This window comes from Nesoenas mayeri, assembly GCF_963082525.1.
Source record: "Nesoenas mayeri genome assembly, chromosome: 1".
Lineage (NCBI taxonomy): Eukaryota > Metazoa > Chordata > Aves > Columbiformes > Columbidae > Nesoenas > Nesoenas mayeri.
In genome coordinates, this window is record NC_137541.1 from 206,474,761 (window position 1) to 206,492,394 (window position 17,634).

Here is a 17,634-nt window from a genome sequence, read left to right on the forward strand (position 1 = left end):
GGAGCATCTCCCTTATGAAGAAAGGCTGAGGGAGCTGGGGCTCTTTAGCTTGGAGAAGAGGAGACTGAGAGGTGACAAGTGGGCCAAGGAGCTCTGCAGAGAACGCAGCAGGAAAAGCAGAGGGATCCTATTAGTGCTAGAGGGTGAGATAAGGTGAATATTAATGTTGAATGCTGAAGTCAAGAAAGGCTGTCAATAGGGCCAGAAGAAAAGACAACCTCAAACATTTTTGCGGCACCAGTACAGCCTGTGATACTTCATTATCTTTGCATAATGGATCTTGCTAGCAGGCAACCCCAGCAATAGGTAGGTTTAGTATGCTAAAGAGCAGCAAAATGAACTCCTTTTGGAGTATTTTATAATCAAACACTACAAATCCTTTGGAAGACACAACTAAAAGCGCAAGTGCAGACAAAGCCACCCTTAGGTAATTCCCTTGATTAAAACTCTCAGACTTAAAATGAATCTAATTAAGGACATTGTGAAGGCACAGAAAGGCAGTGTTCACTTATGCCCTCTTTTGCAGATGGTGAGTTGCCAAACAGAATTAAAAATCTTAATTGCGAGAATCATCAGTAAATTCAAAAAGGATGGTAAATTAGGGACTGCAAAAGTCAGGCTGTTATGTAACAGCAAGGCTGCCGGATCTCCTGGTTCTTGCATTAGATGGGAAAGGCAGTCCCAAGAGAGGACACAGTGCTTTTTATAAAAACTGCTGAAAAAGGAGGGAAAAACCTAGCCCAGACACATGGCATCCTGAGTGACACAGCCAGCAAAATTGATGAAAAAGGATATCCTTTCTCCCAGTTTGTTTTTCCTTCATTATTTGACACCATTCCCTATACTGCTCTTGAGAGTCATCCAAACACACACTATGATCATCTAGTGGAGCTGTCACAACTGGCCAGATCTCTGCTTTTTTTTGGTCTTTCAGTCCTTTCATAGCAGGTAACATGCTTTGCTGTATCACCGGAAATTTTCATTTCATTAATCAGCTTTCTGTCAAAATGCTGACATTTCACAGATATTTTTCTCAGATAAAAGCAAGGCAGTTAAACATTACTTTGGAAACTAGATGGTGAAAAACGTTGACCACCTTCAATTTAATTTAATTTAATTTTCCCCAACTGCCTGCATTAGTCTCCCAAAAGAAGAAATCTACTGAAGTGTGGTAAAATATGCTTATAAATATCTGATACAGACAAGGTATACAGAAAAATCTGTTTGGCTGCATAGGAAATGACTTTATAAAAAAGAATCAGGAGGTACTTGGGAATTACAACGTATTTGTGGGAAAACACTGAGCTCGTTCACTCCATTCAACTCTTATAATCAAGAAAAATACAGAAGGAAGCAAGCTCCAAGTAGGCAATTGCCACAAGGACCACATGTTGTACTGTACATTAAAACAAATCAACTAATTGAATGGTTGAATTGTATTGTAATATTAAGTTGGGTTTTTTTTCCTAGAATCATAGAATGTTTTGGATTGGAAAAGACCTTCAAAGATCACCTAGTCCAAGTCCCCTCTGCCATGGGCAGGGACATCTTCAACTAGACCAGGCTTCTCAAAGCCCTGTCCACCCAGACCTTGAACACTTCCAGAGAGGGGAGCATCCACAGCTCCTCTGGGCAGCCTGTTCCAGTGCCTCATTACCCTCATAATAAAAAAATGTATTAGTATGTCCAATCTAAATCTTCCCTCTCTCAGCTGAAAAACACTGCCCCTTGTCCTGTCACTACAGGCCTTGGTAAAGAGTCTCTCTATATAGTTCTTATAAGCCTCCTTTATATATTGAAAAGCCGCAATAAGGTCTCCTCAGAGCCCTCTCTTTTCCAGGCTGAACACGTCAACTCTCTCAGGCTGTCCTCCCAGCAGAGCTGTTCCAGCCTGTGATCATTCCTGTGGCTCCTCTGGCCCCTCTCCAACAGGTCCATGTCTTTCCTGCACTGAGGGCTCCAGAGCTGGACACAGGACTCCAGGTGGGGTCTCACCAGAGTGGAGCAGAGAGGCAGAATCATCTCCCTCCACCTGCTGGCCACAGTCTTTTTGATGCAGCCCAGGATATGGTTGTCTCACGTCCAGTCTTTCATTCCCCAGTACCCTCAAGTCCTTCTCCGCAGGGTTACTCTCAATCCCTTCATCTCCAGCCTATATTGATACCAGGGGTTGCCCTCACCCAAGTGCAGGACCTTGCACTTTGCCTGTTCATCCTCATGAGGTTCACATGGGCCCACTTCTCGAGCTTGTCCAGGTCCCTCTGGATGGCATCCCATCCCTCCACTGTATCAACTTCACCATTCAGCTTGGTGTCAGCTGAAAAATTGCTGAGCTTGCACTCAATTTGTCTATGTTGGTAAGACATGAAATAGTGGTCCCAGTACCAGTTTTCACTCTAACAGTTAAAAAAAACAGTTCTTGGAGTTATTCTGATCTTAGACCATTTCTGGTGATAACAAAGACAACAAAGCTCCATCCTCAGGTTATCATTTTTTGTGACAGTATAGAAGTTTGCAAGATAGCAAGTCTATAGATAGTACCTATGCACACACACATATTTGGTGTAACAAAAGACATGCAAAGAATACTCAAGCTAAATGCTTTTATTCTTGATGGTTTAAGAAACACATATCCTAAAAAATACCCAAAGCATTTAAAGCCACTATCTGAAAAGTCAGGTCTCGGTACCTGTGGAAATAATTGAGTGCAACTGCTCCTGACTTACTACAAATGCCCAATACACTTCCATTTCTCAACGCACCACACTGCCATCCTTGTGCTTATGCTGCAGCCTTCTTGATATTAACAAAAAACAACAAGACCACATCACAAAGTCAGTCCAAAGCCTCCGAGTATCAAAATTAATAATTAAGAAGTGTTGCTAATTAGTTACTAGGCCAGATCCTCAGCTGGTAAAAAACTGTTTACTTCAGCTGTTCAATCAATGCTTTTAAGTGGGTCTATTTTAATATAGATCAACAACGATATCATTGATTTTAACGTTTTATAAGGTCAACCAAAACCACAAGGTTTACAGTCACTTGCAAGATTAGCAAGAGGCTGAGGGACAGTGAAAACTTGAATTTGTTTCTCATTCATCTACTCATAAAAGGTGACAAGTTGATAGCTGTGGACGAACATCATGCTGTAGTCCAGAGCCAAAGAAAATGTCAACTAAATCCTGCCAAGTCCTCAGCTGAGATAAATCATCATAGCTCTATTAGTCAGTCCTCTACTCTTAACTTCCAGCATTCAAGGATTTGGCTTTATCTGCATGTATGTTCAGACAAGATATAAATCAATGCAATGTCAACTTGACTGCAGTTTCTTTTTTCTCTACAAATATTACTGTGTCTTTGATAGTTAAAAACAAATCTCACTGAAGACATCTAATTGGCAGAAGAAGGAAAGCATTTACAAAGGTCATTTCCTATAAATCCAGCAGACTAAAGAACACACACTGCCCATCATCCCAAAAGTCACACTAGGCAAATTTTCCCACTTATTAGTCTGTAAAGCACTTGGCACCATCAGTCTTCCTTTCTTCCATGAGAATGTGGAATCTAAAAGATGTAACTCCACTTCCTTGTGTCACCACCTAGGTCTGGTCACAATCTGGTGATTTAAATGCCAGCTTTTCTAGTAGAGCTTACAAACGAATTCCCCCAAAAGCTGCCCACAACCAGGCAAAACCAGCAGGCTCCCAGTCATCATGCTCAGCTGGAGCACAGAGTTACAGCAAGCAACAGTGACTTCAGACTTCTCTGAGCTGGACACCACCACCGACTGTACAAGGCTTGCATCCTGGGTTTGGCTGCTCCAAACACAGAGACTTACCATTCAGTCTCTCAAATCTTTGTATTAAAAGGCTCAAACTTACGGTAGAGTGCTGAATGGGTATCCAAGCAGGTGTTTCGACTGAACATTTGTGGGATGGGCATCTGCCATGGCTCTGCTGCAAATAAGTGAAAACGGCATTACACACAACACAGTACGTGCTGCAATCACTAGGTGCAACGGGCTCCATTCCAGATGGAGCATCTATGATTTTGCTAGTATGTATTACATCTCAAAAAGTCATTTTCCACTGTCATGTAGGGAAAATAATTTGCAGCTCACAGGACCAAAAAGGCCTAAATGCTTATCCATTAATTTTGCTTTGAAGTTCTTGGTTATGTGGGTGAACATATCCTTCATCCACTCTGAACCCCAGGCATGTGCCATCTGGCTTTCCTCCACATCGGAGCATTCAGAGAACAACAGCAGAGCTTTAGGTAGTAGGCAGAGGTTGGCTTTTTTTCTGCCCATTTTATGACAAGCCATTTCCATTACATTCTCTTTGAACCAGTGATAGATGCAGCTTGAACAACCCCAGGGCTATTTTCCAGGAGAAGTAAGTGTTCCAAATTTTTAGGGTGTGTTTCTTTGCTCTACTTGCTCCCCAGATTGGTCCATGGAGGACATGGAGCAAGTACCCAAGACTCCTGCAGTTCGCTGAAACTTTGCAGAACCAAAAGAGTGAGGGATTAATTTAAAGTCTAATGTTCCACATGGCAGTGCAAGATGCAACCATCAGACCTTCAGGCTGATCTTCCTGTAATTTCCCTTGCATTTGCAGTGATTCAATTACATTTTAACAGAGGTTTGGAGCCCATCAGAACAAATTGCACAGCAGATTGGGTCAGAGTCCCTGAAGAAAAGTTCAGAATAAATTCTGGTTTCTGCCACCATTACTCTCAGCATTTCACATAGGAGTCGAACTATTATTTAGGTCCTCGAATTGGGGGACTCTTGTAATCATGTATGTTCCTGAAGCTGGAAATTGAGCAGAAAAAAAAAGCTGTGTTCCTTTTATTTTCATTTAAGCCAGATATATCACAAGCAACTATATTACACCTTTCTTTTCCCCATGCTGAGAGCAAAGGAGAGCAACCTCTGTAAACACTAATGCTTAGTGTTTTCAATCTTAGTCTGATTTAAGAACATTAACTAATGAAGCACTATTAGTACTTGTTCTTTAACTCCAAAAAGTAAACATTTGTAAAGCATTGCAATACTAAATACTGTCATAAGTTAAAAAAAAAAAAAAACAACAAAAAAAACCTGTGCATATCAGTTTCAGCTTTATATTCCCCAAACTTTAAAAACTGGTTATCTTTTATGTTTTCATTTAGACAACTTTAAGGAATATTCAAAAAAGCAGCTAGCAAGCAAGAAGCATTGTACCTTTAGATGAAAGTTTAGAAAGTCTGTGAAAAAGGATTTGAAAAAGTCACTGCTATCATGGCAACAATATCCTGCAGGTATGTGTTATCTCCTGTAAGGAAGGAATGAATGCAGCAGCAGACTATGTAATCCGATCAAAATAATAAAATTATAAATGTATTTTGATCAAAAGACTGCATGAAACATTGGTAATTATTTTTTCCTTTTTTTAACAATTGTAGATCTTCAGGCTTTAATCCAAGCCAAGATAAAGGTAAGAAAATTAATAATTTGCTTTGGACAAGAAACACCTTTCTGATTGAAAAGCCCGATCTTACAGTCTCAGGTAACCATGTATAACATGTATGCTAGGAGACTCCTCAAATCTTAAAGAGGATACATCTGCAAAATAAAGGCTCCAGATCTCATAGCACAAGAGGCTAATACGCTGCAAGTACTCTTGACTTTGAGATTGATACCAAAATTGCCCCAGGGCCCAGAAGCACATGACATAACCTACATATTCAAAGGCCCGAAAGACAGAGGTAACTGAGAATTGCTGGTAGGCAGCAAGGGCTGGGCTGGGTTTGCATCTGGGCTGTAGGGTGACCTGCAGAGTTTGGCCTTTCACAGCTGGATAATTGAATTACTGTGCTGATAACATGACCGCCCTGGAATTGTCTGAGAAATGCATGTGGCTCAAGGACTAGGACGAACACTGCACTCCTACAGCTTTTTAGAGTTTGGAGTTGATTTCTTATTTGAATGATGACTACTTTTTGCATTGTTGTGTAAAAACCAATGCTTTTCATATCTTTCATATCTTACACGCTCACCTATTTGACGTACTTCTAAGAAGTAAGGTTTTATAGCAGTTGTTGGTAATGCTTTTCTTCATAAAATTTCTCATTTTTTATGTTTTTAAATCAGCCAAAAGCTGCAACATGTCACACCTAGAGACACCAACTACAAAAATATTACCCAAAGGTCAACACTACCTAAAGTATTCTGCAAGCATAAGAAACACAAATAAGCATAGGAATAAATATGTTGGGAATTATTTGCAGGCCAAAGAAGGAACTAATTCTGTTTTATTATTACTCCTAACATTTTCAACAGCTTAGGAGTCTGGTGAGCATAAGGACTAAAATGCCTGGTCCACTACTACCCTGAAAAGTTAAAAATGTGAAAAGTGATGAAAATCCAGCATTTGAAATCACTTTTCTTTAGACAGCCTTCAAGGGAGGACAGAATTACCTGCAGTTTCCTTTTCATGTTTGCTAATACTTGTAAAAAGAATATGTCTTGCCTTGGTGTTTGGGAAAATATCTTGTAATAAAAGAGTTCTACATCTTAAATGGAACCAGAGGGGCTGTTTCACCACAGCTTATGAACAAGTGATTTCCATAGTCTTGTTTTACGCTCTTTTCTTGAGGATACTCAGCCTCTTGCACTAAGCTTCACCCTTGAGACAGCTCCAACATAGCAATAGACACAGCTATCCAGGCGTAGGCTTTGTCGCAGCTTCATGCAATCAGAGCCATCAAAATATGCAATAAGATCTTCAGCTTGTGTGATTTTTATATAAAGAGACCTTGGGACACAAAAGAATACATCCATTCTCATTGCTGAATTCAGCATCAGTCACAGCTTATTTTCTGCGTTAATGCTTTGAATCCTTGATACACTGCATAGTCATAATACAGGAGGGAAGCAATGAAGCGATGACCCAAGTCAGATAGAGATGCTAACCTCTTAGCCACCTAGAGACAGTGCAATTCCTTCAATGGAAGCACTGTTACATGTAATTCACAAACCAATAGGTTTATCAAGCATACAAAAATGCAGGCTCCATAAGTAACCAGGCAACAGAAAAGCACTGACTCCAGAAAGAAAATCCAAGGTTGTAAGCCGTTCAGAATCTCTGTGCCAAACTTCTACCTTTCTAGCATGCAACCTTTAAGCCGGCTTCTTCCCTACATGATTTTCTCAGTCAGGTGATGAAATAACTGACTGCTGTTAGCACTGGTTAGAAATATTGGTATAATGTATCTCGCAGATACATTAATATAATGCAGAGTGGTAGCATCAGTGCTCTCTGTATTGTTGCAGTGGGACATTTTGCCTATTGAATATTAAGTCAGGAGGTGAGAGCTCTGTGGCTCTGCACAAGAGAGTTTTCAGGTGACAGAGACGCAGTTACACATCAGCAAAATCTGGGTAAGATTTCAAGGAAGAATTCTTCTTCAGTGTTGTGTGATCAACCACAGTGACTGCTAAGGATGTTTGGAGGACTTAAAGAGCATGTACATATAGTTTATTGCCACTTTCTCATAGGCAGGGAGAGATTATATATATGTAATCAATACCAAATTTGGACGGATAGATATTGCCTAATATGACTGTGGCTGGAGATACATTTGGAGGCAGATCTTAGCTCTGTAGGAAAGTAAAACAAAATACAGAGAGGATATTTAGGAATATCTTATCTGCTAAACATTCAGGGCTCACTGTACTGCAGCACTCTTTAAGATTTGTCTTAACATGATTTCTCAGAGCAGATATTGGTGATCAGAATCAAAAGCGGTTGCAGGTAAGATCCTGTGTAAGATGGCCAAGAATAGGATTTGTAAATTATATACAAGTCCTTGAGTGAGGTCTCCAGTAGCAAAAGAGTTGGCTGAAGACAAACCGAGTGGAACATATCTATTTAATCCTACACATCCTTACAAATTATCTTCTCTGATGCAGATGATTCTCTGGAGAAATGAAAATTGTAGATCTCAACCAGAGGTCTCAGACTGCATAAAATATAATCATATACTAGTCCATCCCCCCTGACCTAATGATTCACTCATAAATATCATTCCTTTCCTGATTGTACACATCGTCTCATTATTCAGAAGTCTCTCATCAGGTGAAGGGAGACAGAAGGAAAATTGCGTGGTAGTAGAAAACAGATTAAAACATAGAAGAAATGCATGTTTATGTTCAGGATGCATGCCAGGAGACACACATCTCTTCTGCTTTTAGTGGCCTCTTGGACATTGCAAATAATCAATTCGATCAGCTCCAGCTATATGACATGCATAAAAATGCAGATCTCTTTGGCACTAGGAAATTATTGTCCCACCTCCACCCAGGCTCTCTGAATGGTAGAGAAGGGACCTGCTAAGGATATATAGCTCTGCTATCAATAAGCAGCACTATCATTAACAGAGGCAGGATAAGGCCATTTTCTTTTCTTGCTCAGTATCTTGCACCTTTTCTTACATCTGCAGCTCTCCACTGCTGTGCAGCAGTATTAGTATTAAGCACTAACCATATCTGCCTGAGCAGTTAATTGAACATTTTCTTTTCTCAGTTTATAGAGCTGTTCATAGATTCATGAAACAAATCACCCTTCTCCTTTCATAGTTAGAACCAATCTCAATAAAGACATCTCCCTAAGATCAGCAAATTATAATCTAATGAAATCTATTGAAAATTTCAGTTGCACTAAACAAGGTCAATGCTTGGAAGAAACGAAGTGTCACTCAGAAATTGAGATCAAAGTAATTCCCTTCTATTTCTGCTGCTGCCATAGAGACCAAGGAGGGGGAAGAGGGGGAAGAAGAGATTTAACAGACTTAATTCTTCCTGAAATTTATAATTAACTACAAGGGAAAAGGGACAATTACCATATTTCTAAAGAATAAAGGAGAAAAAAATTGAGCTTTTGACAAGATATAATTACAAGATGTTGCATATGCAATGCACATTGGTTTGTTCTGTGTAATTTTCTTGAGACTCCCCCCCCAATTTTATTTTTTTTTTCTAGAAAATACAACACGTGTCTCATCAGTTTACATTCATAATGTTTGAAATCCAAAAGCTAGAGCCTTACAATAATTGTTTCAAAATTTAACATCGGTAAATAAAGATTTGAAATAAATACTCCGATACACTCCCCATCTGCCAGACATCTATTAGTGTGTTCTCCAGCTAAGATAAATGGTAATAAATGAAAAGGATCTTTCTGGTCTTCTAAGAGTGTGCAGTTTAGCCAGCAGCCCACCCATAGTCATCAAAGCTGTCCTCAAGTACCACTTCAGAATAGAGTTTACTAAATTACATGTAAATTGCATGGATTCAGCACTATTACACTTTTAGGGTCTGGCAGGAAAACACCACAGTTTGAAGTGCTCATCAGCACCCAATAATGATTATAGAAAAAGATTTTGACTTTAGCTAAATGTGAATCTCTGAGGGGAAAATTCTTATGTTTCCTTTGTTTCAGATGTGTTATAGCCAGGAAATTTAGTACAAAAAACTTAGCTACACAGTTTATGATTTGAAACTGCAATAATTCAAAGCCTGAAGTCTTGCAAAGGAAAAAACAACAAATGTTGCCCAGATCTATTTAGCATTATTAACAATATGTGGGCACATAGAAATGTGGTTATTTTTTTGTTTCATATCCAGCTAAATTTAAACCTGATCTTCATGTAATGTAGCTCTCTACAGCTTTCCTGGTGTTGGTAAGATTATACTTGTCTGTCATACCTGAGGCACTCATTCAACCTCAGTATATATACCTAGTTTTATAATTTCCTAATTTTTGGACTTACCCTACAGCCTCCCAGACACATAGAGCTGATCTTGTAGGAAGACCCACAAAATAAATTGAACTTCATTCTCCAAGTACAGACCTTTTTAAAAACTCTGTATCAGCTCAACACAATATAACTGGGCAAGGCGGGGAGGAAATAGGCCTATTTTCTTCAGTAAGGCCTATTACAAAAGCACTTCAACATAAATACATATTCTAAGCATTACCTATTTGCATTAGCCTCAGGACACCATAATCAATAACCCAACCTAACCTCATAGTGGATTCACCTATGCAGAGGGAGACCAACAGCTGCCATATAGTGTGCGTACCTGCCCTCCACCTCCAGCAGATGACCTGATCTGATTTACCATCCTGCCCTTCTGAGAGCACCTTGGGACTGGTTTTGCTGATGCTTTAAATTAGAGAGGCTGGAATGGTGAGGTCACTTCAGCGGTGCTACCTCTGCATTTTTGCATCTTCCAGCCAAGTTCTAAAAACACCCTTTAAATCAACTGGGTTCGTGCTGGGAGTCAATTATGTCGACTAAATGCTAAATGAGGGTTTTCCCCTCACTTGGGGAACCCACAGTATCCTACGGGCACACAAGACCTGTCACTAACTTTCCCAAGCAAGGCACACAATCAACAGGGATTTAGAATGATACACTTAATGTAGACTGATAGTTTCAAAGTCAACTAGCCAAGCCACAGCAACTCCTCACTCAGGTTCACAGTGAGGCTACTGAGGAGGATGAGCTCTGAATTTTACCTTGTCTTCCATGTTAGGATTATGGGGAAAGGAAAGCTAATGCTGACAAAAAGATAAGATGTAAATTGTATAGCTTTTCTTGGCTTTACTCGTAAATTCATGCTGCAATGTGGGGTGATGAGTGTGTGGAGCGGGACAGACCTGCCAAAGAGTCATACCATACCCAAGGTCTAAGCCAGAAGTTGGTCCCATACTTGGCTGCAACGGCTTCTTATTTTCCACAACCATTGCGAGTATTGAGACTTCTGCTCCCACATCTGTCAGAATTTTGCCTTAAGTACATACAAAGATGTCCCCTGTTCCAAAAATATTGCTGGATGAGCAGAAGAAAATAGGATAGGCAGATGTTGTTGGCTTCTGGCAACACTGCAAGTCAGAATTGTACATACTCAACCTTGATATGGGTTAACAACATAAACAAGCACATCATCCTGCTTCCCAGAACCATTAAAAAACATATATTTTTTTCCTTATATCTTTATTTCATTCTTTTAAACACTTGAACTAAATCCTTAGAAAAGGTGCTCAACAGACAGCCACGAAAAGAGAAAAACTAGACTATCAGAGAATTTTAGAAGAACAAAAAAAATAAAAACAAAACTCCAAACTTCTTCGCTACTGAAATGAACTGGGTCATTTTTTCCATTCACGTGGTAATAACATTTTCATTTAATTGTCTGATCCCACAGAGTGACACTTGAATTAAACATGGAAACTGTGTAGTGAGTGATCCAGCTTAATCCACTACAGAGTTAAGTGGAAGCTGGCAACAAGAATCATTAGGAAGGAGTAATTGTTGCAGACTTTTCAACACTTTGAGGATGGAAATGTATTTTTGTAGGTAACAAAAACAATAAATTCAAGCTGGGCATTCTCCCTGGGTCTGAAGGTGGCCAGTTCTCTAGATTACAAGCTGGAGGACACAGCTTTGGGTCACAGGAACCTACTGCTGCCTGTGCTCAGTGCTGCGAACTTGGCAGTCAGGCAATAAGCAGCAAGCCATTTAGGTTTTGTGAGTAAATTTGAATTATTTTATTTGATGTCCAGTCTTCGTGTACATCTTTGCAAGCTCTTCTCAAAACACAGAAGCATTCAGGTGATGAAATCTAGGATTTTAAGCAAACCGCAAATTACAGCTCCCAAACAAAACAAGAGGTGACACCAGTGGCAACCAACATTGATGGTTCTGAGGGCCATTACTGATGTTGAGGGTGATAAAATATTAGACTAGATTTCCCAGGCAGTTTAAAAATCTGTATCCTAGGAGAAGGTCTTTATCTAGCTCTGCTTGTGACAGAGGACTGGATGGCCAATTGCAGTGTTATTCAGTTCTCTCTCTTTTTCGTGCCATGATTGCCAACTGCAAGTAACAAAAAGCCTGAATCTGACACCTTGAAATCATGAGATTTAAAAAAAGAAAAGCATATTTTGATTTCTCTTCATTCATCTGCTGTGTTTTAAACCTTTAGAGTTTCCATCTCTGAGCTCCAGGGAAAGCTGATCATCTTTTCTAAGCCACCTGACAGCAAGAACTGGGGATTTCAGCAAAGCAGCCCCTGTTATAATGAGTCATGTAGGGCAACACAGAGCTATTTGCGTTTTCATCAGCAGCAGAAACTGTTGTATTCAGAATCCTGATAAAGGCAGAAGGATGGAAGGACAGCTGAAAGCTAGGGGAGAGGACAGCATGTTGCCCCTGACTGTTGGGAGGCACAGTGGGAATGTTCCTTCTTTTCTAAAACTCCTGGAGCTCCTGCTATGATGGAGTCTTGACCTAAGCTTTTATTTATACTGAATCCTTCCTAATGATAAAACAATGCCACAAATTAATGTGCTTTATGCGACAATAATAGAAAGAAGCTATGCTGGGAACGTGATCAATTAAAATAAACTAGGAGATCATAAGAAGTCCTCCTTGACCGATTCAGCATTTCTTAAGTCCTGGCTTCAGAAATGCATGAAAACATGAAGCACGTAAAACAATAGAAGAAGAATCTGTACAAATTAATATCTTAAATATATCTTAAACTTATCTTACATTTTGGCTGAAACATCAGTAGGATTTAAGATTTGGCAAGGCACACCAGAAACTAATTTTATTAGATGACATCTTTCACCACATAGAGTTCAAAGCAGGATCTTTAGATCTCTTGTACATAATCTACAAGGGCATGTTCACTCCACCACAACATTTATGTCATTTTCTATAGACTGGAGATGCTGCAAATTCCAGAGTAAATTTAATGACCATATGTTAAAAATGTCAACTTTTTTAAACAGTGTTCATCTTTTACAGTTTAAATAGCATTCATCTTTTCCTTCCATTTTATTATTTAAAGAATTATTGAAAATAATTACTGAAAAATAAAACTGATGTATTTACTTCCTCTTGACATTAAGATCCACTTTGGTAGGAATAAGAATGGCAATTATTAGCATAAATCAGGCAAATGGATATTCAGATAAGGATAATTACCAGATCTGCAGCCAAAACTGACCATACGGTTGCTCTGGAGAATTCATACTTATTGAAATAATTTAAAAAAAATCTCAAAAGAGGTCTGCTCTTACCATATCAGTGAAAATTGGCATAAACAGGTGCCATAAAAATTTGGTCAGTTTCAAGAAACTCCAATGCACAATAAAGTAAGAGCAAATTATGGATCAATACAATGTAATTACACTGGTGCAGATATTAAAATATGGCAACACAAGAAGATGAGGAAATCAACTGTAATTTATTTGGCTTCAAGCCTTTGCAATATGAAAGTGTTCTGAAACTAGATTTTTGTCATTATTCAGCTCAATTACATATGTTAATATGCTGTTCCCACATGCATCCAAACAGCAGGTCACCTACAATTCACAATTCTATCTCCTTCCAACATCAAGTTGGCAGTGAAGGCTGATTATATGGAATTGAATATTTGGGGCTCATATGCTTGACTTTCATAACATTTCAGCCATTTAGCGTCAAATCCAAGAAACAGAAGAGATGGGAGGAAAAATATTGGGTGTAGATGGAGTTGGGAGCCCTGCTCAGAGCAGCAGCAGTAGTGAGATGACCATGAGTCTACACTTGTTATCGTCCAGAAGGTCCTCGGAAAATGTCCAGTGGAAACATTAATCACTAATTCATAAAATAAATAAATTGGTGTCTCCTGATATCCAAAAAAAGGCACTGAGCCACATTCTTCTCCCAATTATACTACCTTAAATGTAGATTCACTTCCCTGTCCCAAACCCAGCTACTACAGACCTCCTTGCCAACCTCTCAAGGCCAAGGATGGCTTTGATTGCAGGTCCTCACCGCACCTCCGGACACCCAAAAGTAGAGCAAATCACAGCTGTCTCTTTCAACCTTCCTGCTTATTTTCTGTTGGGAGGCAGCATCAGGGACTAGAGAAAAGGATGTTTAGTGTGATCCTGCATCCACGTTTTGTTCAGCGGTGCTGCACCACCGCTGCTGAGCGCTTTTCACCATTATCGCATCAATGGGCACCCGCAGGCATCTCCAGTCTGCTGCAGGGCAGGTCGAGGATGGAGTCTCAGATCCAGCACGGCTTGCGGGAATCAGAAGGACCTGGAAAGAACAGGAGGTGAATGAGGCCACAGAAGGAGCGTGAGCTCCTTCTGTGGCCTCATTCACCTCCTGTTCTTTCCCCATATGGGTTTCTTCACCGTCAAGATCAGAATGACAGCTCGCATCTGTTTCTGCGGCTCCACCGCGCTCCCTGCTCTCTGCAGCAGCCACCCGCCACCCTTTGCTGCTGCCCATGGGTGCCCGGGGTGCCTCCTCCTGCCCTTCTCCATGTCACGGATGGGGGGCCCCATTTGGCATGGCCGTGATGCGAAAAATGACAGCAACGATGACGGCAGCGTTGACCGCTGGTTTGCCCTATCCTTTACGTAGCCTCTAGGTGTTCTAGTTGCCCCAGGCATTTTGCAAAGTCCTATTGAAGTGATGAAATTCATCAAAAATAAACCAGAACAGGGAGCAACTCTGCTGAACCCCAATGTCTGGGCTTCCCCAGTAACTGCTCCTTATACATACTATCACCATGTGAAAATGCAGTTACAAACATGCGGTGAGCTGCCTGTCCTGTAGCAAGAGAAGGGGAGTTCTCTGATTATCTCCCTGTCATTGAATATTAACTTATTTTGCTAAGTTTTAGGACATATCAAAGAATCATCCAGTTTATCCCTACCCCAGATTGTTGAAGTCGGGAAGTGCCCTTAACCCCAAAGTCATCAGCCTGCCGCTGTTGTGGATAAAAAACTGTTTGCACACACGTCTGGAAGGAATTTTTTAGAAGGACCTTTCCCAAACAGTCAGGTTAGATCTAACATCACTATAAGAGTGCTGAACTGGGACCAAGGCATTTTTATTTTTCAGGCCTAGGGATGCAAAGTAAGCTATGTTTTTTCCCCAAAAAAGCCACAATAAGCCATAAGAAACTTGCATCTCTCCAATCAGAAACATCATGACTATCTAAAGTACATCTGATTGGCCTCTTTAAAATACTAGGACCCATATAATCCCCCCCCCCCCTCATTTTTTTTTTATTCTTTAGTTTACAGAATAAACTGATAAGCTGAGAAAATATGTGCCATATACTGTGTATTCTGAAAGTGCTCTGGTAGCTAGAGATATTAATAGACATAAGCATAGGCTAAGATAAAAGATGAAATCCTTTTCCTTTTGCAAGTGAAAATAAGTGAATTACATATCATTTAGGAAGTGATACAGAAACAAACTGCATAATCTACAGGAAAAAGAGAACAAAATGCTCATTGAAGCAACGCTTATTTATCACTTTATCTTGCAACCTGACACAGTACATGCTCAATCTATTTAATTACAGGAATAGAAAAATAGCAGAGAAATATGTACACATAACAGCAATGTTTCCAGTCCTACCTTGGTCGTGACAATGCACAGACAATCCATCCTGTAAATCTCCACAGGAGTATATGTAAATCATAAAAACAAATCAGCAAGGGTGAGGAAAGGCTTTTGAACAGCATGAACAGAACCGGAGGCTTGAATCTGCACAGCCTGCTTTTCCAAGTGGGGCCCTCATAAGAAACTCGAGTCCTCCTCCACAATGCTAAAGGCAGTCATGATGCTCACAGGGATCAGAAAACCCACTAGAAATCATCTCAAGCAAAACTTCCAGGTGGCTTATCAGGCTTGATTGCTGCATTGTTCAATCTGTGATCGAAATATTCTGTTGAGTGGTATGCAGCCTTCTAAATAGGCAGATGAGAACCACAACAAGCACAAAAGAGCAAAAGCATCACATTTCAGCCCTGGCTGTGCTTTCACAATTCTGATCTGCTGTTTCAGTATACCCATAAGATTTCCTTTGCCAAGTCTCTCTCTGTCTCTCTCTCTCTCTCAATCTCTCTCCCTCCCGCTCTCTCCTTCCCTGTCTTTCTGTTTTTTTCTCTCTCCCCCCTCTCGCTCGCTCTCTCCCTCCTCTTTTCTACGAACTCCGAGCAAGCACAACACACACAACTCTCGGGCCCATCTATCACAGCGCTGTCACTTCTCTGCCAAAACAACTGCTTTGGGTTGTAAGGGGTTTTTTTATTAAGAGCAATGATTCCTACAACTGCATATCGCTTGAAGTGCATGATTGAAACATTAAGGTGTGTGCGAGAGCTCATGCGTCACATCTACAACCACTCGGAATTACTAGGTCAGATTCGGATTCGGGAAGTGAGCATAAATAACAGCTGGATAAGGCGAACTCTCAGAAAGTATAACAGACAATAATCAGTCAGGGGGAAAAAAAAGGAATTGCATATTTACACATGCGTGCAGGGCTGTGAAGTGCAACAGTGATATAATTATACTCTACCATCCATGGGGAAAAAAAAAAAGGACAAATCACATTATATACATTATTCAAAGCTACAGAAGGGCACCTTTTTTTTTTTTTTCCACTTACGAAAAAAACATCGACGTTTTAATTAAAAGAAAGCAGCCCAAACAACAGAGGTAAAACACTCAAGTTCTCTCCCAAACTTTTTCTGAATCTTTGATGGATCCACAGATTTAACTGCTGTATCTCATGTTCTGTATGCTTTGCTCAGTGTTCCACAGACGGTTTAGCCCCCAAAGCCCTACCTTTCTTGCAGTGATGCTGGTGCAGAGCTTCCCTTTCAGGTGCCTTACGTGAATCATTCTGAGTTAGAAAGCTCGCTGTCAGCTCTTACAGTCTTCCCTCTCTTACAGACAGAGGAAGAGAGAGAAAGAGAAGAAAGAGGGAGGGAGAGAGAAAGAGACACAGAAGGGAAAAGATATGTAAAATGAAAGCGCTGGCCAAAGAGAGAGGAAAATCAATGCTCCTATTCACTGGAAAAAAAAAAAAAATACAGCCAACTGGACTGTTGACAGCAACAAGAGGAAACGTCTAGACACCCATACATTACAATTCACCTTTTCAACACACTGGACAGCACAATTCCCCCTGGGTGCTCTGCTGAGGATCTCTCATTCTCACTCAGAGCTAAAATATGTTTTCAATAAAAAAAGCCTTTCCAAGAAAATAAAAGGATATTTAAGAGTCATCTCTCTTCCATAAATTACTCAGGTTATAACCCTAATATTCTTGTGATTGCTAAAGCAGCAAGAGGCTCAGTAAATGACACACACTATTTTGCCAAAATGAGGTCACTGCTACCAAAGTTACAAAATCCATACTGGATCAGATATGTGGTCAGAGAGCAACCAACCCTCCCCCAGCTACTAAAGTCTTGGTGGATACAACATTTAAAGACAAAGTCTCCAGAGCACTTACAACTGTGTCTAAAACTTAAACTGAGTCTGAGCAACCACATGTGCACAAGACAAACTTGATTTGTGTTTACAGGCTGCACTGGAACCTGCATGTTTTCTCCCTACTGAGGTTTAGTCCAGTAGCCAAACATTCAGACAATTTTATTAAACTATAGATAATATGAAACAGAGAAGTCCTTGAAGTAAGAACCAATTAACCATCTACTCAAGAACCAATTAACCGAATAAGATGGTCTTACCTAAGCCACACTTGTGCTC

General features: G+C 40.2%; 1 protein-coding gene across 1 annotated transcript in view; it reads right to left on the reverse strand.

Annotated features, from left to right (window-relative positions):
* The window catches only part of DLG2 (discs large MAGUK scaffold protein 2), a gene marked incomplete at both ends in the record, with an annotated part of 882,996 nt that extends 867,477 nt beyond the window's left edge, over positions 1-15,519 (reverse strand). The window contains one exon of the mRNA XM_080346627.1: positions 15,490-15,519. Within this exon, the coding sequence (XP_080202753.1) occupies positions 15,490-15,519 (30 nt within the window). The remainder of the gene's footprint in view (positions 1-15,489) is intronic.
* Between the last annotated feature and the right edge of the window lie 2,115 nt (positions 15,520-17,634).